Source organism: Strigops habroptila (assembly GCF_004027225.2).
Source record: "Strigops habroptila isolate Jane chromosome 13 unlocalized genomic scaffold, bStrHab1.2.pri S16, whole genome shotgun sequence".
Lineage (NCBI taxonomy): Eukaryota > Metazoa > Chordata > Aves > Psittaciformes > Psittacidae > Strigops > Strigops habroptila.
The window spans coordinates 8,946,269-8,967,249 of NW_022651054.1; the positions used below are offsets into that span (position 1 = coordinate 8,946,269).

Below are 20,981 nucleotides of genomic sequence, written 5' to 3' on the forward strand. Positions count from 1 at the left end.
GGACCCAGCTCAGGGCTGGGGCTGGGTGCAGGACAAGTGCCCAGAGCCGGTGCCGGAGGGTCAGGAGCAGGATTGGGACAACAGGGAGGTGCCCAGAGCTGGGGCCGGATTGCGCAGGACCTGGTCTGGGAGCAGGACCAGGACCACAGGGGTACCCAGGACCAGGAGCGGGGCTCGGGATGAACAGGACCAGGGCTGGGACCAGGACCAGGACAGTGCCCTGGGCTGAGAACGGGTCCAAAAAGGGCATTAAGGACTGGGATCGGGACAAGAGCGATGCCCAGGAACAGGCGGGGTGCTCAGGGCTGGAACCAGAACCGGGGTGGGAAGTGCCCAGGACCTGACCTGGGATACCCGGGACGGGGACAGGGACGAAGGGGCTGTGCAGGGCTGGGCCGGTGCCCGGGCGCCGGCGGTGCGGGTGCGGGTGCGGGTGCAGGTGCCGGTGCGGGGCGGTCGCGGCGGCGCTGCCGGTGCGGGGCGGGGGCGGTGCGGCCCCTCCTCCGCCGGGGCCGGGCCTGCGCCGCTTCCTGCGGAGCCGCCGGGCGCAGGGAGCAGCCGGTAGCCCCCGGCGTGCCGCGGCCCCGGGCCCCCGCCGCCGCCCCCCGCCCCAGCCCCGCCGCAAGGCTCCCCCCCCCCATCCCTTCCCTCCCCTTCCCCCGTTCCTCCCCCCGGCGGGCCCGGGGGTGCCGCCGCCGCCGCCCCACGCTGGCGCAGAGGCCCGGGCCCGGGCCCGCCTCGCCGCTGAGGATGTCCCGGAAGGCGACGCGGGCGGAGGTGTGCGCCGACTGCAGCGCACCAGGTAAGGACCGACCCCCCCGCACCCCGCACGGACCCCCCGGTACCCCCCGGTGCGACACATCCACCGCCAGCCTTCCCCCCCCCTCCCCCCCCAACGCCTAAGAGCCTGCCTTGCACTGCCCGGTGCGGCTCCGGTACACTCCCTCTGCACCCCGCGGTACCCCCCCGGTGCACCCGCTCTGCATCCCCGCGGGATGCGCCCAGCGAGCTCTTTTGCATCTCCTGCTGCACCTCAACGTGAGGCCACTGCGTGCCCCCAGACCCCCCCCACAGTGAGTCCCCTCCGCACCCTGCAGTGCACACCCCAGGGACCCCCACTGCATCCCTGCTTTGCCCCCCAGGAGCCCTCTGATGCAACCCTCTGGTGCACCCCTTGGTGCACTCCTTTTTCCCTCTCCAGGCATCTTGCAGTACGCCCCAAATGTGACCCCAATAGCCCCCCGAGCACCCAGTGTACCCCCACTGCACCCACCACCCCCATGCACAACCCACAGCCTTTGCACCCTCAGCATGGGGGCTGCTGGCGCAGACTGGGGATGTGCTGGTGGGTGCCAGCAGCACTGAGGACACTGCAAATGGTGGGATGGAGCGGGGGGGGGGACACCCCACAGCCAGCACCCACACTGGCTGGATCCATTCTTGGCGGTGGCGGCCGTGCTGCAAGCCAGAGCCTGAGCCTGGGCAAGACGATTCGCATCCCCAGTGGTGCCGGTGCCCACAGCCCCCACACGGGGCACGAGCCCATGGGTGCTGCAGTGGGGCTGGACCCCATAAACCCTGCCCACAGTGGAGCCGGACTCCCCAAACCCTGCCCATGGCCAACACGGGTGTCCCCATGGCAATGAATGAACAGGGCCGAGAGTGGAGGCTTTCGCTTCGAGCCGGCCCCGGAAAGCTGCCCGCAGGCCAAGGCTGTGCCGAAATTATTCCGGCCACGTGCCAATGGCCGGATCCTGCCAGGAAAGCCAGCGGCACGCGTGGGTACGGGGCTGTCCTGCCTCCGGGCGCGTCCCCCATGCCGGGGGCAAGCGGGGGGCACGGGGTGCCTGGGGCGGTGCCGGGGCTCCCTGTCGGGGCGGGGGGAAATGGAAACCAGTTTCTTCCAATCTCTTATCGCCTGGCAGCCATGTGAGGAAATGAGTTATAAAGTCCAGAGGCCGCTTCCTACCGCGCTGGGAGCACCCGCCGGCACTGCCGGGGATGTGCTGCCCGGCCCTGCGTTGTGGGGTGTCTGTGGGATGTCTTGATCCCTGTGCCCGGGCTCCCCTTGGCTGAATCCCACTCTATACAGGGGCGCCAGCCACCCGCAGCCCCCTCCTCACCATTGCTGGGCTGGGTGCTGGGGGTCCCGGTGCAGGCACAGAGGTGTCGGCATTCCCTTAAGCTCCACGATCCTCCCAGGATTTGGGGTGTCCCCGTGCCAGCGCTCCCCGAGCTGCTGCAATCCCACCCGCATCCCATCGCATCCCGGCTGCCCGTGCAGCGGTTGGGGTGCTGCCCCGGGGGTACCCGGGATCGGTGGGGTCCTGGGTGGCCTCTCCGGCCGGCCCCCCCCCCCCACTCGGAGCGTCCTGTTCCCGTGGGCAGCGGGTGCCAAGGCGCAGATGCTGCCGCGCCGGCTGCCAAGGCGCTGCCATCTGTGTGTGCAGTGCTGCCAGGCTCCCCCCAGACACCCCACCTCGGCCCCGGGGCACTGCAGCACTGCGGGGCTGCGTGACCCCAAACTGCATCCACAGGGCTCGGGGTGGGGGGGGGGATGAGGAGGGGTCTGGGACCCCATGGGGAGGAAGGAAGCCACCATCACCTCGTTGGGACCATTGTGCCTGGCAGTGCTGCCACCTCCCTGCTCCTCACCCTTGGAGGAGTGGGTTTGGCATGGAAATGGGGTGGTCCCCTCTCAACCCCACCCAGCTCAAGGGCACCCCTCCAGGCTGAGCCCCATCCCTAGAGGGTCCAAACACCCACATACAGCAGCGGTCGATGGCGCTGAGAACAGGAGCTTGGGGCTCCCCACTTCTGTGTGGAGGTGTTTGTGTAGGCCCTACAGAAACAAGGGGTGGCGGGGCTGGCAGAGGCTGGCAGGGTTCCCCCGTGGCACACAAACACCCAGGAACGGTTCAGCATCATCCATGGGAGGGGGCTGTGACCCAGCTGAGGGTCCCCAAATCCTGGCCTTGGTGCTGCCGCGGGCAGCTGCAGCCCCACAGCCCCCCCATGGGGCTGGATCTCACCTCGGCCCAGCCCCAGGACCCATTTTTGGGGTGCATGCGTGGGGAGCTGCCGCGAGTGGGGCCCCCGCGGGTGCTGGGGCTGGTGCCAGCGTGGGGCCGGCGCGGTGGCTCAAACAGCCCTTTGTTCCTGGCGGGACACAAAGGGCTCCAGTCCGGCCGGGCCGGGGACAGCGGCCGGGAATGGGGGGGCCCGGCAGTGTCGGGGGGCCACAGCACCTGCCCTCGGAGCTGGGGTGCCCTGTGGGGCTGGTGTGGGGTGATGGGGCTGCAGAGCTGGTGACCACCATGGGTGGGAGCCCATGGGCTGGGGGTGCCCCTCATTGAGGGGCACATTCCCCCCTGTCCAGGGCTCCCCCCCATGCCCAGTTGGGGGCTCAGGGGGTGCATGGCCTCACTGGGTGCTGCTAGGAGTCAGGGTGCCCCTGCTCAGGGTGCGCTGCCTTGGTGCTGGCATCATCCCTGCCACCAGCTGCCCTCATGGTGGGGGAGGCCAAATCCTGCCCCCCTCTTGGCTGGTGCTGGTTGCTATGGGAAACCTGTGGGTTTTCCCTGGCGATGGGCTGAGCCCCTCATTGTCACCAGGGAAACCATCGCTATGGCAACGCATCCCCCCCCCCCAGCAGCAGTGGGGTGGATGGGGTGGGGACCGCATGGGGAGGGGACCCCCGGTGACACCCCCTTGTGCCACCCCGCAGACCCCGGCTGGGCGTCCATCAACCGCGGGGTGCTCATCTGCGACGAGTGCTGCAGCGTGCACCGCAGCCTGGGCCGCCACATCTCCATCGTCAAGCACCTCAGACACAGCCCCTGGCCTGCCACCCTGCTCCAGGTGGGTGCTGGCCCCATGGGGACACGGGGGGGGTCATACAGGGACCCCCCCCCCATGCACACTGTGCCCTGCCTGTCCTCTGCAGATGGTTCACACCTTGGCAAGCAATGGGGCCAACTCCATCTGGGAGCACTCGCTGCTGGATCCAGCCCAGGTTCAGAGCGGGCGCCGGAAGGCAAACCCCCAGGACAAAGTGCAGTAAGTGCCCCCCGTGCCGTGGGGAGGGGGTCCGTGCTGGCCAGGCACCCCCCTGCTTCACCCCACAACCTGCCACCCCGTTCCAGCCCCACCAAGTCAGAGTTCATCCGCGCCAAGTACCAGATGCTGGCCTTCGTCCACAAGCTGCCGTGCCGGGATGATGATGGTGTCACTGCCAAGGACCTCAGCAAGGTGGGGTGTGGGTGCAGGGACCCCCCTCTTGGTGCTGGGGACAGATTTCCCCCCCTTACCCCTTCTCTCCTCCGCAGCAATTGCACTCGAGCGTGCGGACGGGCAACCTGGAGACGTGCCTGCGCCTGCTCTCGCTGGGCGCACAGGCCAACTTCTTCCACCCGGTGAGCGCTGGTGGGGCTGGGGGTGTCTGGGGATGGGGCTGGGCTTTGGGGGGGTTCCAGAGCCCCATCCCATGGGCAGGATGTGGGGCTGATGCTGCCCATGCCTGCAGGAGAAGGGCACCACACCACTGCACGTGGCGGCCAAGGCTGGCCAGATCCTGCAGGCAGAGCTGCTGGTGGTCTATGGCGCCGACCCTGGGGCCCCTGATGTGAATGGCCGGACCCCCATTGACTATGCCAGGTGAGGGTGGGGAAAAGGGGGGGTCACCCCAACCTGCACCCCCCATAGGGTGGGCATCACCCCTGCCCATCCTCTCACAGGCAGGCGGCCCAGCACGAGCTGGCGGAGCGGCTGGTGGAGTGCCAGTATGAGCTGACCGACCGGCTGGCCTTCTACCTCTGCGGCAGGAAGCCGGGTGAGCACGGGGGTCCTGGGGGGTGCTTTACCCCGGGGGGGGCCCACAGGGCCCTGCTCACCACCCCTCTCTTTGCTCAGACCACAAGAACGGGCACTACATCATCCCGCAGATGGCTGATAGGTGAGTGCCCGGCGCCCGCGGCCCCGCTGCCCTGTCCTATGTCCCCCCTGGCGACCCTGCTGGGCTGAGGGGGGGACCACGGTCACCTCCCTGTGACTGGCTCTGGAGCATCCTTGTGGGGGTATAACGGGGGGGTCCGCGTGCCTGCGCGTTTAACATCCGCCTTTATCCTGTTCTTCCCTCCGCTGCCTTCTCCGGAGCGCAGGGTGCGCCCAAAGTGCATGGCACAGAGGTATTGTCCGCTCGGCTCCGGGGGTCCCCCCAGTGCCACTGGCATGGGTCCCCCCTGCCCAGCCTGGAGGGAACCCAGGGAGGGGGGGTCCTGCTCACCCTTTGCCACCTCATCCCCCTGTGCCTGCTCGCCAGCCCTGGGGGGGGTTCTCGTCCTAGTGGGGTGCAGCTGGGGACTGTTTTAGTGGGAACAGAACAGGAATAACCCCAGTGTCTTCCCCCTTCTCCATACACCCCAGCCTGGACCTCTCCGAGCTGGCCAAGGCAGCCAAGAAGAAGCTGCAAGCGGTGAGTTGGAGCCAGGGCAGGGCTTTGGTGGGGGGGGGGGGTCCCATCCGCTCCCCCCATCCCGCCTGACGCCATTCCCTGTTCCTGCTGCAGCTCAGCAACCGCCTCTTCGAGGAGCTGGCCATGGATGTGTATGACGAGGTGGACCGGCGGGAGAACGACGCGGGTGAGCCGGGGCGGGGGGGGGGCACAGGGAGCACCCCCCCAGGGCTGGGGCGGGCGTCCCGGCGCGGGGAGGAGCAGGCGGTGGGGCCAGGGCTGAGCCCGGCGCTCCCCCCGATCCGGATGCGTCCGCAGGGACCGCAGGCCCCTCCTTCCTCATTCCTCTGGTCGGGGAGGGTTTCTCGGTGCAAGGGGCCGCTGCTGGGTGCCGGGGCTTGGGGTGCTGCTGGAGGTGGGTGCCGGGACCCCCTTGGGGATGGGGGCACAGCCTGGAGGGGTGCCCTTGAGATTGGGGGTGTGGCGGGGTGGGGGTCACCCCATTTCCATGGTGGGGTGGGCACCAATAGGGATGCCAAACTCACTCCGTGACACATGGGGAGTGCAGCGCGGGTGCCCCAAAGGGTGGGGAGTCGGGGGGTCTGTAGTGGAGGGGTCCCCAGCCCTGCTGGGAGGCCGGGGAAGGCGATTCCCGTCATCCCGGCCGGGCTCCGCTCCCAGCCCCAGCCTGGCCCTGCGCCCGCGCCTGCGTCCTGCCGGCCCCGCTGCCGGCCCCAGACTGCAGCTCGCTCCAGAGGCGGGGGTCCAGCCCCTGCAGCCCCCCCTTGGGGGTCTGACACCGGGTGCCTGCCCGCAGTGTGGCTGACGACACAGAACCACAGCACGCTGGTGACGGAGCGCAGCGCCGTGCCCTTCCTGCCCGTCAACCCCGAGTACTCGGCCACACGCAACCAGGTGAGCCCCCACCAGAGCTGTGTGACCCCCCCCTTGCACCCAGAGCCCTGCTCACCCCCTTATCCCCCCTGTCCCCCCTCTCCAGGGCCGGCAGAAGCTGGCCAGGTTCAACGCCAGGGAATTCGCCACTTTGCTCATTGACATCCTCGGGGAAGCCAAGCGCCGGCAGCAAGGGAAGAGTCTGCTGAGCCCCACAGGTGAGGGATAGGGGGCAGCGATGGGGGAAGCTGAACATCTCCCCTCTGTCCTGCGCTCAGCACCCCTTTGCCCTCCCCTAGACGCCCTTGACTACTCGCTGCGGAGCCAGAGTGACCAGGACGACCAGCACGACTACGACAGCGTCGCCTCCGACGAGGACACGGACCAGGAGCTGCTGCGCAACGCGTCCCGCAACAACCGTGCCAGGGTGAGCCCGGATCCCAACCCTGGACCCCAACTCGAGACCCCCATCCTGGTCCCCAGCACTGGATCCCCACCCTGGATCCCGACCCTGGCTCAGGGATTCTGTTACTGAGCCTGTGTCCCCACAGAGCATGGATTCCTCCGACCTCTCGGACGGCCCTATCACACTGCAGGAGTACCTGGAGGTGAAGAAGGCTCTGGCTGCCTCTGAGGCCAAAGTGCAGCAGCTGATGAAGGTGAACAACAGCCTGAGCGATGAGCTGCGCCGGCTGCAGCGCGAGGTGGGGGCAGGACCAGCAGGACCCTTCCCTTGCTATACCCCCCATCCTTGCTATACCCCCATCCTTGTTATACCCGCATCCTTGCTCTACCCCCCTCCTCGCTGATGCTTCCCGTCCTTGGCTGCAGATCCACAAGCTGCAGGCAGAGAACACGCAGATCCGGCAGCAGACTGGTCCCACGCACCCAACCCCAGCTCCCAGCGAGCGGCCGGAGCATGGGCACCCCCCGGGAACGGCCCCCCCGCTCCGCCGGGACCGCCAGGCCTTCTCCATGTACGAGCCGGGCTCGGCACTGAAGCCCTTTGGGCAGCCGGTGGAGGAGCTGGTGACGCGGCTGCAGCCCTTTGGCGCTGGGGTGAGTGTGCTGGGATGGGAGGGTGGGTTTTGGGGCGCTGGGTCCCATCCCTGTGGGGCTGTAACCTTTTGTGTGTCGGCAGGAGGTGGAGGACGAGGCTCTGTACTCCATGCACATCCCAGCCAGCATGTACCGGGTAAGGGGGCCGTGGCGGGGACGGCTCCTGCATGGGATGTGGTGGCTGTATCCATCCCGGGATGTGGCCTGCGGGATGTCCCGTCCCCCCGCCGCCCTGCACCCCCTGGGTCAGGCTGGGGATGTCCCCAAGGGACAGCGGCCATGGCATGTTCCTGCATGCGGGGAGCAGTGTCCCCTGTGCTCAGCCTCCCCTGCACGTCATCGGGGTTGGCTCCAGACCCTTCTGCACCCCATTTAGTGCCGGCTTCCCCCTTTTTATTCCCCTCCAGATCCGGAAAGGTCCGTCTGCCTCCTCGGTGCCCTTTCCTCCATCCTCCCCACTGCTTTCCTGCCCGCCCGACGGTGCCCGGCACATGGTGATGTACTGGGGGGGGGGAGCTTTTTCGGGGGGGAGACCCCCAGCCCTGTGCTGGGATGAGGCTGGGCAGGGCTTGACACTACTCCTTTCCTCCCCAGAGCAAGCTGGACCGGCACGGCAGCGGCACCGACAGCGACTACGACAACACGCAGGCGGGTGAGGTCCTGATCAGGTGAGTGCTGGGGCTGGGGACGTGTGGGCACAGGGACACGGGGCTGGCACTGACCCTGATGGGTTGGTCGGTCCCTGCAGCATGGAGGGGAAGCGGTTTGTGGAGCTGAGCAAGGACGAGGACTTCCCCCACGAGCTGGACCCGCTGGACGGGGAGCTGGACCCGGGGCTGCCCAGCACGGAGGACGTGATCCTCAAAACCGAGCAGGTCACCAAGAACATCCAGGAGCTGCTGCGGGCGGCGCAGGAGTCCAAGCACGACAGGTAGGGCTGGGGCACGGCCTCGGGGTCCCTTTGGACCCCTAGAGCAGGGGGCTGCGTTCACATGGGTGGGAGCCATTGTACCCACAGCGCTCACCCCTTCTCCTTGCCCCCAGCTTCGTGCCGTGCTCGGAGAAGATCCACTCGGCTGTGACGGAGATGGCATCGCTGTTCCCCAAGGTGGGAAAGGGTTGGATTGGGGGGGTCCCTAACATGGAGGGGTCCTCACAAGGCACTAATTCCCCCCTGGTATGGATTCTGATGCTGTCTCTGCCCCTCTACAGAAGCCAGCACTGGAGACGGTGCGGAGCTCGCTGCGGCTGCTCAACGCCAGCGCCTACCGCCTGCAGAGCGAGTGCCGCAAGACCGTGCCCCCCGAGCCGGGCGCCGCCGTGGACTACCAGCTCCTGACCCAGCAGGTCATCCAGTGTGCCTATGACATTGCCAAGGCCGCCAAGCAGCTGGTCACCATCACCACCCGCGAGAAGAAGCAGTGAGCACCGGCCCGCGCCCCCCCCTGCACTCTCTTCTTGTCTCTCCTTCCCCTCTGGCACCTGGGGTGAGCGCGGCTGCAAGTGGCCTTTAGCCCATGGGGAGCCAGGGTGTGGGGTGAGCTCCCCCCCTGAGCCCCCCACACCACTGAGGTGCTGGGGGTAGGTGCCCACATCCCCCTGTACAGCCCCTGTCCGCACCTAACTTATCCTGTACATAGCCTGTGTCTGTGGCGGTGGTGGCCATGTACCCCCCCAAACCTTCCCTAAAAAGCCCCTCGCCGGGCGGCCGGTACCCCCGGGGCCACCCGCAGCGTTACACTGGACCGGGGCACCCATGGGGCCCCCCCCATCCCCGGGTGTCCTGCCCCTCTTTTCCCCCCACCGGGGCCACGCTCCCTACTGTAAGATGTGTCCTTGTACATTTGTATCAATAAAGGTGTGAGCATTGCACGGGCACCCGGCTCCTGCGGCGATGGGGGGGTTTATGGCTGCAATGGGATTCACCCCCCCCTCCCGGCACCAGGCAGCGCTCGGCCACGTGTCCCTCCCGTTTCACCCAGTCCCCTTGGCCCCGGCTGGCTGCGGTCACGCCAGCCCCGGCACAGCCCCGCTGTCCCCAGCATGGCCCCACCGCTCGCCCAGCCCCGGGGCTGGGCTTCTCCCAGCACAGCCCCGCCACCGCTCCGGAACCTGCGTTCCGAGCACCGGGGCTGCTGCCTGCCACCTCCATGGTGTCCCCAGAGGGGTTGGTGGCCGCAGCCGCGGTGCTCATGGGTCTGGGCCTCCTGGCCTTGTGCCTTTGGGCAGGGAGGGTGGAGCTGGCTGGAGCCTGGGGAGAAGGGAGGAGGGAGGAAGAGGAGGGGATCCTCTTCATCACTGAGGATGGCTGTGGGCACTGCCGGCTGCTCTGCAAGCCCTCGGCGCTGGCCCAGCACTTGGTGCGGAGCTTGGGGCGGTCGGTGGCGCTGCGGGGTGGCCACTGGCCATGGTCACGCTGGCCCCGGCTCCAGATGCTGCAGCAGCTCCTGCAGCTGCCCCAGCCGGAGCCAGCGGTGGCCCGGGAGCTCCTGCAGATGCCAGACGCTGGACTGGTGGCCCTGGACTGGTTGGTGGGGCCGTGGGGGGCCGTGGGGGGTGGTGGTTCCAGCCCAGTGCTGCTGCTCATCCCCAACGCCGCTGGGAAGGTGACGGGGGGGCTGCTGCAGCTGGGGGTGTGGGCGCTGGAGAGGGGCTTCATCCCCGTCATCTTCAACCGCCGGGGCCACAACGGCTGCCCCCTGACCACCCCCCGGCTCCAGCCCTTTGGGGACCCCCAGGACCTGCGTGAGGCCGTCACCTACCTGCGGTGCCGGCACCCCAGTGCCCCGCTGCTGGCCGTCAGCGAGGGCTCGGGCTCGGGGCTGCTGCTCGCCTACCTGGGGGAGAGTGGCTCCTCCAGCCGCCTGGCCGCCGCCGCCTGCATCTCCCCCATCTTCCGCGGCCGGGACTGGTTCGAGGCCGGGATGCCCTGGCTCTACGAGTGGCCGCTGCTCCTGCACCTCAAACAGGGACTCAGCAGGTCAGTGGGGTCCTTTTGGGCTTGGGGGGAGTTGTGGAGGGGGTACCCGGGAGCCCTTTGGGGGGTGCATGCAATGGGTGCTGCTGGCAGTACATGGAGCCCCAGTGTGGGGACAGAGGTGCTGAGAGCAGCAAAATGTGCTGGTTAATGAACACCAGCCTGCAGCTGGCTGCCATGGGGCCACCATGCACTGCCTGACCCTGGCTGGGGCTGCATCCAGGGGTCCCCTGGGTGGGAGATGTCACCAGGAGGGGGGGTTGGCAAAACCTGTGTTCTGTGCTGAGCATGGTTGGACACCCAATTCCCTGCACCCTGGGTTCTGCCCTGTGGGGCTTTGGGGGTCCGTGACCACCAACTCAAGCGTCTTGGGTCCCTCTTGCCCAACACCACCACAGTGGCAGGGATGGCAGATAAACTGCTGCATGCCACAGCCTAAAGCAAGTGGCACCTCCCTGGGTGCTGCTGAGACTGTGGAGTGGGTGCAAAGGGGTCCTGCTAGTGGGCAAATGCCCCCCCCCCCCGCCCCCCCCGAAATGCAGGTAAACCCTAAAACTTTGGGAGGATTTAATCCTCAGCAAAGCCCGGTTGGTGCAGCAGGCCACTGCTTTACTATAGGGATGTGTGGGGGATTGGGGAAGGGTTGGGAGGCTGTTGGCCAGGTTTTAGGGGGGGGTTGGCAGCAGGGTGTCCCACCCTATTTCCCAATACTCATTGCAACCGCTGCTGTCATGGCAACGGAGCGCTGGCTGCCTCCCGTTGCCATGGTACCCGCGCTGGCACAGGATGCACTGCGGGGACCCCGCCCCAGCATCGGGCTGGGGACCCCCAAAACCAGCTCCAGCGGGAAGGGGCTGCAGGTGTCCCCCCCTCCACCAGTCCCTGTGTGCAGGGCCATGGCCGCAACCCACTAAGGTGGATGCATGAGCCGGTGGCCCCCAGCCCACAGCAGCCGCCCCATCCCTGCAGGTACGCGGGGTCCCTGGCCGAGGTGGTGGACATGGACAAGCTGCTGCGCAGCCGCTCGCTGCGGGACCTGGAGGAGACCCTCTTCTGCCGCACCAAGGCCCGTCCCACGAGCTGGGAGACCTATTGGGACCGCAACGAGCCCCTGCGCGACGCGGACGAGGCGGCCGTGCCCGTGCTGTGCCTCTGCAGCGCCGACGACCCGGTGCGCGGCGCGGCCGCACGCAGCCTGCCCCTGGAGCTCTTCCGCACCAGCCCCTACTTCTTCCTGCTGCTGACCCCCCATGGGGGGCACTGCGGCTTCCCCCAGCGGGGCCCGGGGCGCTGCTGGGCACATGAGGCCGTGCTCGAGTACTTCAGGGCCATGGCAGAGTTCCTGCGGGCAGAGGAGCGCAGGAAGGGGCTGCCGCGGCCACGCAGGTTGGGGGGGGCCCATTGGTGAGCCCCCCATCTTTACATGGCAAAGGTCCTACACCCGGTAGGGTGGGAGGGAAAGGGGGGGTGCTGAGGAAGGCAGGCAGACACTCCGTGTACTAAAATTACTTTATTACAGTTGATTTTTTTTTGTTGTTTTTAACATTTCCTTTGCTATGATACAAAGGATACTTACAAACAAAATATTACATATGACCTTATTTTTTTTTTTTTCTTTCTCTTATGGTTTTTTTTTTTTGTTTGTTTTCCTTTTTTCTTTTCTGACAACTTGGTAACAGCTTTTCTTTTTTTTTTTTTTTTTATTTTTTTTTTTTTAAATGCACAATCTATACAATTAATACAGGTTATATAGGAGCTATAATGTATGTTGAACCAGAAGAATACCAGAATACTGACAATATACTGTACATTAAGCCTTACCAGTTAGTGCTCGTGGCATTTTCTACCAGAAGGAAAACGCACACCTGTAGGTTCACTCATACCAGCTGGTGCTACCAGACACGGAAGCAGGAAAGGAGTTTTTAATTCCCCTAGTTCAATCCTTCGTGGGCCCATCACCACGGCGCTGGGCCTGGAAACCTCAGACCAGTGTTCATAGTAAAACAGCAGATATGTGTGTGTGGTTGATTAATCACTAATGCTCTCTGGCACCGATAAAACCCACGTGGCACCCGGGGTTTGCTATAGCTGGGGGATGCCACGGCGCTGGGCGAGCTCTTGGTGGTGAGCCGGGACCTCCTGATGGAGGGGGAGAGGAAGAGGAGGAGGAGAGGAAAAGCAGCAACAGCGTTTGCTGTCAGAGGCAGCTCTTGGGGTTGTGCACATGAACAGGGTCGGAGCTGCCTCGCGGTTATCTGCTCGCCGGGAAAGGGCTGGCGCTTGTTTCGCAGCCAAAGCAGTTGTGAGGCTACAGGTGTGCCCTTCCCCTCCTCCCGCACTGATAAGGTTATATTTTTGTTTTATTTCACTTATTTTTTCTTCTTTTTTTTTTTTTTTTCCCTTTAAAGCAATCAGCGAGTGAAGCGCTTTTGAGTTGACTGGCAAAAAGACCTGGCATTTGTGAATGGAAAAAGAGCCATCCCCTTCCTCCCACCCGCTGCATCCCAGCCCAGAAAAACCCCAACCTGGTGATGGAAGAAGGGAAAAAAGAACACACCAGGGGTGGAGGAGAGGAAGGGGAAGGGGGGAACAGGTTGGAAAACACCAGGTTTGAGTTAATATTTCCTTGACTTCACACAATGCTTGTGCAAAAAAAAAAAGAAACACCACCCCCCCAACCCCCCCCGGCCCCAACCAAACAAAAACCAAACCCAGAAACATGCTGGAAATAATGAGAACAAATGGAAAAGTAATATATAAAATTAAAAATATAAATAGGATGTCTGGCTGACTGGTAGAAGAATAGGTCATTTAGGTTACAAAAAGGAATATACATTCAAGAGGCTCTGAACCCAGTGGGGTAACTGATGTTAAACTTGTGTTAATAGTTAGGCTAGAATTCTCAAGTTTGTCTTTAAAATCTTCACAATACAAGCAAGCTATTTGTAAAAAATATACACTATACACACCTCACACAGCTTCTCCTATCCGTATCGCACACATCCCATCCTCTAAACCACGGGGGATCCCACATGAGGGACGCAAGGTCCCCCCTTCCCGACCCACTGGTGTCGGTGCAGCCACGGCTGCAGAGCCCCGGGCAGGTCTCTCTGTTCCTCCATCTCCTCCCACAACCTTCTCAAGCATTTATACAAGTCACCAAAGGGCTGTAGCCTTTTATGTTATACACACTTCACTTTGCAACGTTAATTATTTACATCAGGGCTGACCCTCCCTCCCCACCCCTCCCCAAATATCTTTTAGCTGTTTCTAGGCAGGTAAGAAATGTTCCTGTTCCAAGCAAGCGGGGGGGGGGGGGGAAGAGCTGCGGGGGGGGTCAGGAGGGAAGAAAAGCTGAAGAAAGGAAGCGGGTGGTTTGCTTGCCAGAAGCCAAACCCGTACGTGATCCATGAATCCTTACAAGCTCCCATCTCCCCTACGACCTCCAGGATGACCGGACCTCAAACTCCTCTGCCCGCAGCTTCCCGGGCTGCTCAACAAAGCTCATGTCGACTTGCAGACGTGCCTCTGCCACAAGGCAAGGAGCACAGGTCCTTCCTCCATTCCTCGGAAGCACGAGGAGCCCAACCCCTCGCTTAGCAGCAGGGTTTATGGTGCACCGAGACCCACTGCATCGCACCCACAGGCTCGCCCTGCTGCAGAAGCAGCAGCACTTCAGCTCCTTCACAACCCTGTGCTGATTCCTAAACTCTGCTGAGCTCAGAGTTGCCATAGAAATGAGTGATCCTGGCACTGAAAGCAGGCAACGACCTTAAATGAAAGTCTTTTTTTCCTTTTCTTTTTTGTTCCTTTTCTCTCTTTTCCCTCCAGTAGGTTTAGATGATCTCGGGTTTAAAGACAAAAGCAGTCAGAAAGGGAAAACAGATCGTTTCTAGAGAGGGCTGAAAAATAAAAGAGTCCTAAGCCGGTATTAAACTGCAGCAAAGAACCTGAACTCGGTCGAGTTCAGCTCCAGAGAAAGCTCAAAGCCACCGCTCCATCCCTCGCACTGCCCCATACACAGCACACGGCGCGATGGGGGGAACATTCCACATGGAAAACCCAGCTGAAGGCTGGAAGCTGGAAGCCCAGGCGAGTGGCCATTGGCCTCCCCGTCCCCCCCCACGGCCCCATCGGCCCCAGCTCGCAATATTTAAGCACAATTCCTTACGGCATCACTTGGACAAGTCTCGGGATTAGATGCATGCTGAACTACGACTGGCAATTACAGTAGCTTTTTGCTAGCTGGCACATACTGTATCTATAAATTTTAGTACAAAAACTTAAAAAATACAGAAACTAGGTCAATTTGTTAACTACATATTTACAGGTAATTACAACTCTTTTCACCCACAATAATTCGAGCTCATTGTCAGTGAAAAGTCAATCTGTGCATGTTCTGAGGTACCCGTACTCAAGGGTGGGGAGCGGGGCAGGGGACCGGAGGGGCGAAGGTCCCCCCTGGGTTTGTTCACATCCGTGGGGACAACGCTCGGCCCTCCTGGTTCCTGGACTCAGTGTGTGCACTCAGAGAAAGCAAAGGAGAGAGGGAACCGATGGTGGGGTTTGGTTTTTCCCTAGGACACGGCTTTAGGATGTTTTAATGGATGCAAAGCCAACGGTCACGTACCAAAGTGCCTTCCTCCCCCTCCAAAAGGAGCCTTCAGGTGAAGTGCAAGTATCAAGACCCACAGCTCGGTGGTTAAGGTGCTTGTTTGCCAGCAAATCCGATTTACTAAGTCCCTCTCTAGCTGACCAAGGCCTCTCCTTCCCCAGGAGAAGGGGCAGGGATGCAGCCGGCAGTGTCATGGCCCCAGCTGGCTGAACCTCATTGTGCAACAGGAACCAGGGTTATCTGCTGCCATCGTTCCCTGCTGGGGTGATGTTTACTACAACCACTAGATCGATCAGCTTGGGTTTTGGTGGGGGTTTTTTTGGCTACAAACAGCTACCCGCAACCCTCCAAAGCGCCTCACATGTATTTCTCAACAGACTCCGACTCAAATCAACTCAAAGAAGTGCAAGCTAAAACCAACACAGCAGAGGGACACCAACCAGAAGCCCTGTCCAGGCATGCCCCACTCCTCCAGCCTTGGCATGTGGCTCTGGGCTCACTGCCCACAGCTAAAGATGACACAAGTCCTTGTGAAAGGGTGAGGATGTCCCAACCAAACCCGAGCCTCACCTAAAGAACTCCTAAGAGACCTTCCGAAAGGGATGTGGGGGGAAATTGCCTCCAAAGTCTCTGGTAGCACAAAGAGAGCCCATGTTGGCACGCTGCTGAGGTGGCTGGGCTTCCCCAGGGGTAAATATCACAGCTGGATGAATACGTGTGACTTGACACATGCAAGAACTATTTATCTATCCCCTGAACTACCAGAAGTCTCACTAAGATGGGGTCTATAGAGGACACAGCAGAAGGTCAGAAGGATCTTCACAGCTTGAGGAGCTCGTGGTGTCCAGCATGGCACTCACCCCTCTACTATGAGAAAGAGCAGGGCAAGATTGACCAGAAATGCAGAGCAAGCACCCAGGAGAAGAACAAGACTGTTCTCTGCCACCAAGTAACCAAAGACACATGCCTAAGCAGGATAAGGAACGGACCTAAACTGTCTGTGTGTGCACATACATGTCTATGTTGTACACACACACACACATATTTTAAGTCTTCCAATTTAGCTTCTCTTCTGACCCTCCCCAGAACCTACTCCAGCTATTAGACGCACACAAGGGTAGACAGTGTTGGGAGTTAGCGGTGCCTTCACCTCAGGAATGCCAAAAGCAAGTGCCAAGACTTGTGATCCTTCATGGCAAGATGCTGGGGGGGGCACTGAGAGCTCAGCACTGCCCCGGCCCCCTCCCCAGCAGATCCCCACATCACCTCAACTGCTTTCCTATCGCTAAACCATTGTGTTTTCCTCTCTGCTGTCTTCTGACTTTCTGGTACCCTCTGGGAGCTCCCTTCTGTCCTTCACAGCAGCTGTATCCGACCCTCCCGTGCTCCAGAAACAGCAAGCTACAATGAGCAGGGCAGCACTGAAGCAGATGTTCATGCCCTCACCCTCGAGAGCCCCGCTGCAGGGGTTGCCTTTGCTCATCAACAGGAGTGTATAGAACAGCAGAACTGAAGTGCCCTGCCAGAAATGCACAGCGTGAGGTGTGTGTGCACGTACACCACACACACGTACGTACAGAGTAAATATATACACATGAGATACCATATATATATATCCAGAGAGATGTGCGTATTCAACGGAGGAATGGGAGACAGTGGTACAATACAATTTATTGCCTCTCAAGAAATGGCACGTTAAGCTGGGGGTGTTCCTGAACAGCATCATCCCAGGATGGAGCGGGATGCACCCCGTGCAGGCTACAGCTAGTGTGCAATGCATGTCCTGGAGTGGGAGGGATGGCTGGGATAGAGCAATGCCAGCCTGGCCACAAGCCAGGCAAGGAATGGCTGCAGGGAATAATTTTCTGTGGAAAGCCTGGTATCAGACCACATTTAGTTCTTCAACCCCCTTGAAGCTCTTGGGCTTGGAGTGAATGCAGGTGAAACAGAGCTGTGGCCTCCATTTCAGTGCTGCATCTGAGGAAGAAAGCACGTAACATGGAAGGGAGAGGGGGCTGCTGACTCCTTGGGGCCACGGAGAGCAAGAAAAACGTGGTCCCTTTCACTGATTTTAATTAAAATCAAAAGAAATTTGAACCAGAAAGAGGTTAAAATGCTGGCTCCTCTGTTGTTTTCATCTCTGGGCTAAACTACATCAGAACTTCAGGTCTTTGCAAAGGGGGGAGAAAAATAACGACAGAATAAGAGATTTCAGGGGTCAAGCTGGTCAAGGGGTCAAGTGAAAACACTGCAATGAAGTTTGCAAAGTAGTCCACACAGACGAGTTTCCCCAGTGTTAAAATACGAACATAAAAGATGTCAGAGAACATCTTTGCTGAGGTACTGGAGTAGTTCGCACAATTTACAGATTACAGTATTTTTAAAACCAAAGTTAGGGCATGACTGCAATGAGTAGTTGGGCTTACTTTTAAAAAGCAGAGTTTGCAAACTGATTCAGAGAGAGTGTTTGCACCTCTCTGGTGTGGTGGTGTTCATGTATCTGAGATATACCCAAGATACATTCAAATTCTCAACACCAAGGGCCTCCTCATTCACCTCCAAGGCACAGCCTGACCCTGACCCATCTGGCTACAGCTGCATAATGGGGTGCTTCCCCTTGAGATCAGGCTGCTTTGGGACAGCTTTCCTTCCCCCACGTACACACAGGGACACACACATTTAGACCAGTTGATCTGAATCAGTTTTTGCAAACTATTTTAATTAAAATATTAACTTGTTGGAATAGTCCAGGTCTGCACATGATATACATGTAAAAATGGTTACTACACAATTCTTTTTGAATACAAAAAAAAGCCAATATGGGATAGCCATCATTTGGATTCAGCATTCAGTCATGCTCAACATTACACAAAGAGATGGGTTGAGAGAATTCTGTTGAAGTAGCTCAATTTAAGCCAGAGACTTTGACCAAATTCAAACCATAACAGAAGCAAAAGAATGAACCCACTGAACTTGCAGGTATAGCCTGTCCCCGCTGTCGCTGCTGCTGTTTGTGACAGAGGAGCTGAACTTCCAAACGCTGTGTTAGCACCATGCTCTGGGCACACCCTCTACACTCCCATGGTAAATCCCAAGGCAATTTTGGCCTTTCATTTCATGGTTGCCTGTCTTGCTAACCCCAGGAAAACACAGGTACCTTTCCTAAATCAGTTTCGCTGCATTTCAACAACACTGCAATGCAAAAGAATGACCCCAAAACATCCAATTCCACATAAAAACATAGCAGAGGAAAGAACAGGACAATTCACAGTCACCACTTGCTCCGGGAGAGCAACCACAGTCACCTCCATGGGACCACCGCCTCATCCCAGGCTTCCATCAACCATTAGTACTACAAAGCTCCTTACTAAGGGGCTGCTCAAACATGTTTTGGTGAAGTTTCCATCTTTGATTCAAGTGATATGCTACGTCAAGATGCTAGAAATCCCAGTTGGATTCACCGGACACTGGCAGAGAGTTAAGGATTGGGAGTGGATGTTAATTTAGCTAACGAAAGAACGTCGCCCTGTCGAGTACTGAACAGCAGCGAGACACTAGAGTAGTTACTATATAAATATGTCACATGGACAAACACATTCGGAAAACCTCGCTTTTGAGCCCTATAAACATATTAAAGGCAAATCCTAGAGTTAGCAGCTAGTGTTTTCTTCAAGATGATTAGTGTGCAAGGAAAAACATTTACAAAGAACCCTGGCTGGTCAGCCCCCCAAGACGGACACCTTTGCCTTAAGCCAAACTTCATCTACCTGCTCTTTCCCCTCGCCCCACAGTGCTGGCTGACCCAGAGCTCGCACTGGCACGAGAGCACGGGGGCATCTCCAGTTCCCAGCACCAAGGGATGACACGATGCCACCAAGTCACTCGGTTAAACGAGACTCCCTGACCCCTTTATCGCCCTATGGATTTCACAACCTCCTTTGCTTCCTTTCAGTAGTACAGCAGCTCCAACGAGCCTCTGGAAGTAGTGCCTTATCGCATGGTATGCTGCCAAAATATCACAGCATCTCAAGGGACTGTAAGAGTTGTGAAGTATTGCAGCAATGGAAATAACAAAAAGGAGCCTCACATGCAGCAAGATCTACAGTGGTGATGTGGGTTAGTCATCAGCTGGGAAAGAGTCATTGGCTCAGCTCCTCCTGGTACACCGTGGCAACTAAACATTTAAACAGTTGGCTACACTCTACATGTAAACAGGAAATTGCAACAAGCCAAAAAGGTAATAAATTGGTGGATGTAGTGTAATAATGAAAAACCCGATCGATGGCATTTTGTGACTATGGCATCCTTCAAAATACCTCTGGCATTTGAGATTGATTGGCTGAAAGTCTAAACATTTCTGAATGGAGCAAAAAGGACTACGCTGGGCTCCAAGAATTATTCTGATGCTTAGCTAAAATGAGATGTCACAGTATTAGCTGTACAAGTGCATTACTTACGCTCCTCTGCCCAACCTCATCTGAGCTACCAGCAGCACAGTCAGGGAGTGCCAAAGCAGGGATTCAACTTCAAACACTTCTAAGCCTGTTCCCTCCAGGCAGGTTTACCTACAGCAGCTCTGGGGAAGCTGACCAGGGCCTTCTGAGAGAACATCACTTCTTACACGACACGGAGCGGGCACTTGGGTAGAAGGGCCCTGCTGAGCCCTGGTGTCTCTTGGCCTCTCTTCTCACCCTTCTTCCTCACCTACCAATTTGGAAATGCCTCTTGGCAGAGGCAATACCCTAGAAATTTACCCAATTTAGTGACAAATAAAAAGGGAACAGAAGACCCAGCTGTTCCTCCCCTGGATGTTGGTTTAAAGGCAGCTTGCCTGGTTTTTGCAGGGTGGCAGTTCGAAATTTAGGGACATGGGAGGAGGTCTCCGTTTTCCCTCAGACTTCCTACGGATGGCGTGACGAGGGCAGTCTGAGGCCCTTCTGTCCTGTCAGTGTGACGACCACCAGCCAACTCTTCTGACTAATTGCATATATTTCTCAGACACCCTCCCAAGACCCCTCCAAAAAGTAAAAAACAACAACAAAAAAAAAAAAAACCAAAAAATCCACCCGCCCCCCCCCAAAACCCAGCGGCCAAATACTATGACATCCCAGTTAGTAAACACAAAACGTAATGCTTTACAAAATGAATACAATATTCCATGTGCACCCAGCTTCCACACGTCAGCACCGCACTGAGGAGGCTGCTGGGCTGGTGTCTGTAGGCAGTTTCTGTTGGCAGACAGCTCCAGTGGAATTGCCACCCTCAGTTATTGTTTAAGTTATGTATAAGACATGTGTGAACCATTGGATATTTGTGAAGTAACACTTGTGCTCCTGCTCATGCCCTGTTCCGTCCGTCCCCCAGAAGCTGTCCGCCTCAGAGCCTGGGGGCTGTTGCGGACCCCTATAGCACTACTTCGAGGTACCCCCTGCATGGGCCCCGAGGGGTGACCCCATGGCTGGGGTCCACCTTGCATTGGATGGCCCCAAGCTTGTGGTGGGCCACCCATGGGATGACCCCAGTGAGGTCCTGCACCCCCAGTAGGATTGTGGGACCAGCCAGAAGCTCCCGGGTAGCTGTGGCTGAACGCCTCGGGGGAGAGATTAGAAAGAACCATGTTACTAAAACCTAGCCTCATGCTTTCTGAGTCAAAGGCTTCGATCTCGCGAGCTTGACGCTCCAGCAGGCTTCGTATCCGTTCGGTACGCTCGTTCTGCAAGGCCAGCATCTCCTCCTCAATCTAGGAAGGAAAAAAGAAGAGAGAGTCTGTAGCGGCAGGACCCCTTTACAGGCATGGCCTCGAGTCCCTGAAGGGCTAGTGAGGAACCTTCTCTCCCCATGTTTATACATGAGACTGGATCTAGATCAGATATCCACTGACACACAATCTGTTCTGAAGGCAAAAGGGTAAGTCCCATAGACCTGCACATGTCAACGCATAGGGAATACCAGTGAGAGGGTCTTGGCCCCTGTTCCCTGGTGAA

At 59.4% G+C, this 20,981-nt stretch overlaps 3 protein-coding genes across 6 annotated transcripts in view; 2 read left to right on the forward strand and 1 right to left on the reverse strand.

Moving 5' to 3' along the window:
• Window positions 1–513: 513 nt before the first annotated feature.
• Window positions 514–9,283, forward strand: GIT1 (GIT ArfGAP 1). 2 transcript variants are annotated; one of them, XM_030472474.1, is made up of 22 exons: window positions 514–802; window positions 3,728–3,861; window positions 3,947–4,059; window positions 4,146–4,251; window positions 4,329–4,415; window positions 4,526–4,656; window positions 4,737–4,831; window positions 4,912–4,954; window positions 5,160–5,186; window positions 5,425–5,473; window positions 5,567–5,639; window positions 6,270–6,367; window positions 6,453–6,564; window positions 6,646–6,773; window positions 6,898–7,050; window positions 7,178–7,405; window positions 7,488–7,541; window positions 7,813–7,899; window positions 8,000–8,073; window positions 8,154–8,336; window positions 8,450–8,513; window positions 8,618–9,283. In XM_030472474.1, exons 1-22 carry the CDS (start codon window positions 751–753, stop codon window positions 8,828–8,830), a joined length of 2,304 nt encoding a protein of 767 aa, XP_030328334.1. In that variant the 5' UTR covers window positions 514–750; the 3' UTR covers window positions 8,831–9,283. The 2 variants fall into 2 exon arrangements, with proteins under 2 accessions (XP_030328334.1, XP_030328335.1); XM_030472475.1 differs by lacking the exon at window positions 5,160–5,186 and having other exon boundaries at window positions 521–802.
• A 247-nt stretch (window positions 9,284–9,530) lies between these two features.
• Window positions 9,531–12,399, forward strand: ABHD15 (abhydrolase domain containing 15). The gene is made up of 2 exons (XM_030472267.1): window positions 9,531–10,385; window positions 11,352–12,399. Exons 1-2 carry the CDS (start codon window positions 9,556–9,558, stop codon window positions 11,788–11,790), a joined length of 1,269 nt encoding a protein of 422 aa, XP_030328127.1. The 5' UTR covers window positions 9,531–9,555; the 3' UTR covers window positions 11,791–12,399.
• The window catches only part of TAOK1 (TAO kinase 1), a 72,103-nt gene continuing 63,161 nt past the window's right edge, over window positions 12,040–20,981 (reverse strand). For 2 of the 3 annotated variants that reach the window (XM_030472265.1, XM_030472263.1), the window contains one exon: window positions 12,040–20,737. In XM_030472265.1, coding sequence (XP_030328125.1) covers window positions 20,276–20,737 — 462 coding nt within the window. In that variant the 3' untranslated portion in view covers window positions 12,040–20,275. The remainder of the gene's footprint in view (window positions 20,738–20,981) is intronic. The other variant, XM_030472264.1, reaches the window with a different exon arrangement.

Bases quoted from the DNA above. Each gene is read 5' to 3' on its own strand.
- ABHD15 (XM_030472267.1), top strand. From the start codon at position 9,556: ATGGTGTCCCCAGAGGGGTTGGTGGCCGCAGCCGCGGTGCTCATGGGT. The intron at 10,386-11,351 runs GTCAGTGGGGTC...CCATCCCTGCAG, and splicing joins CTCAAACAGGGACTCAGCAG to GTACGCGGGGTCCCTGGCCG.
- GIT1 (XM_030472474.1), top strand. From the start codon at position 751: ATGTCCCGGAAGGCGACGCGGGCGGAGGTGTGCGCCGACTGCAGCGCA. The intron at 803-3,727 runs GTAAGGACCGAC...GCCACCCCGCAG, and splicing joins CGCCGACTGCAGCGCACCAG to ACCCCGGCTGGGCGTCCATC. The intron at 7,900-7,999 runs GTGATGTACTGG...TTTCCTCCCCAG, and splicing joins CCGACGGTGCCCGGCACATG to AGCAAGCTGGACCGGCACGG.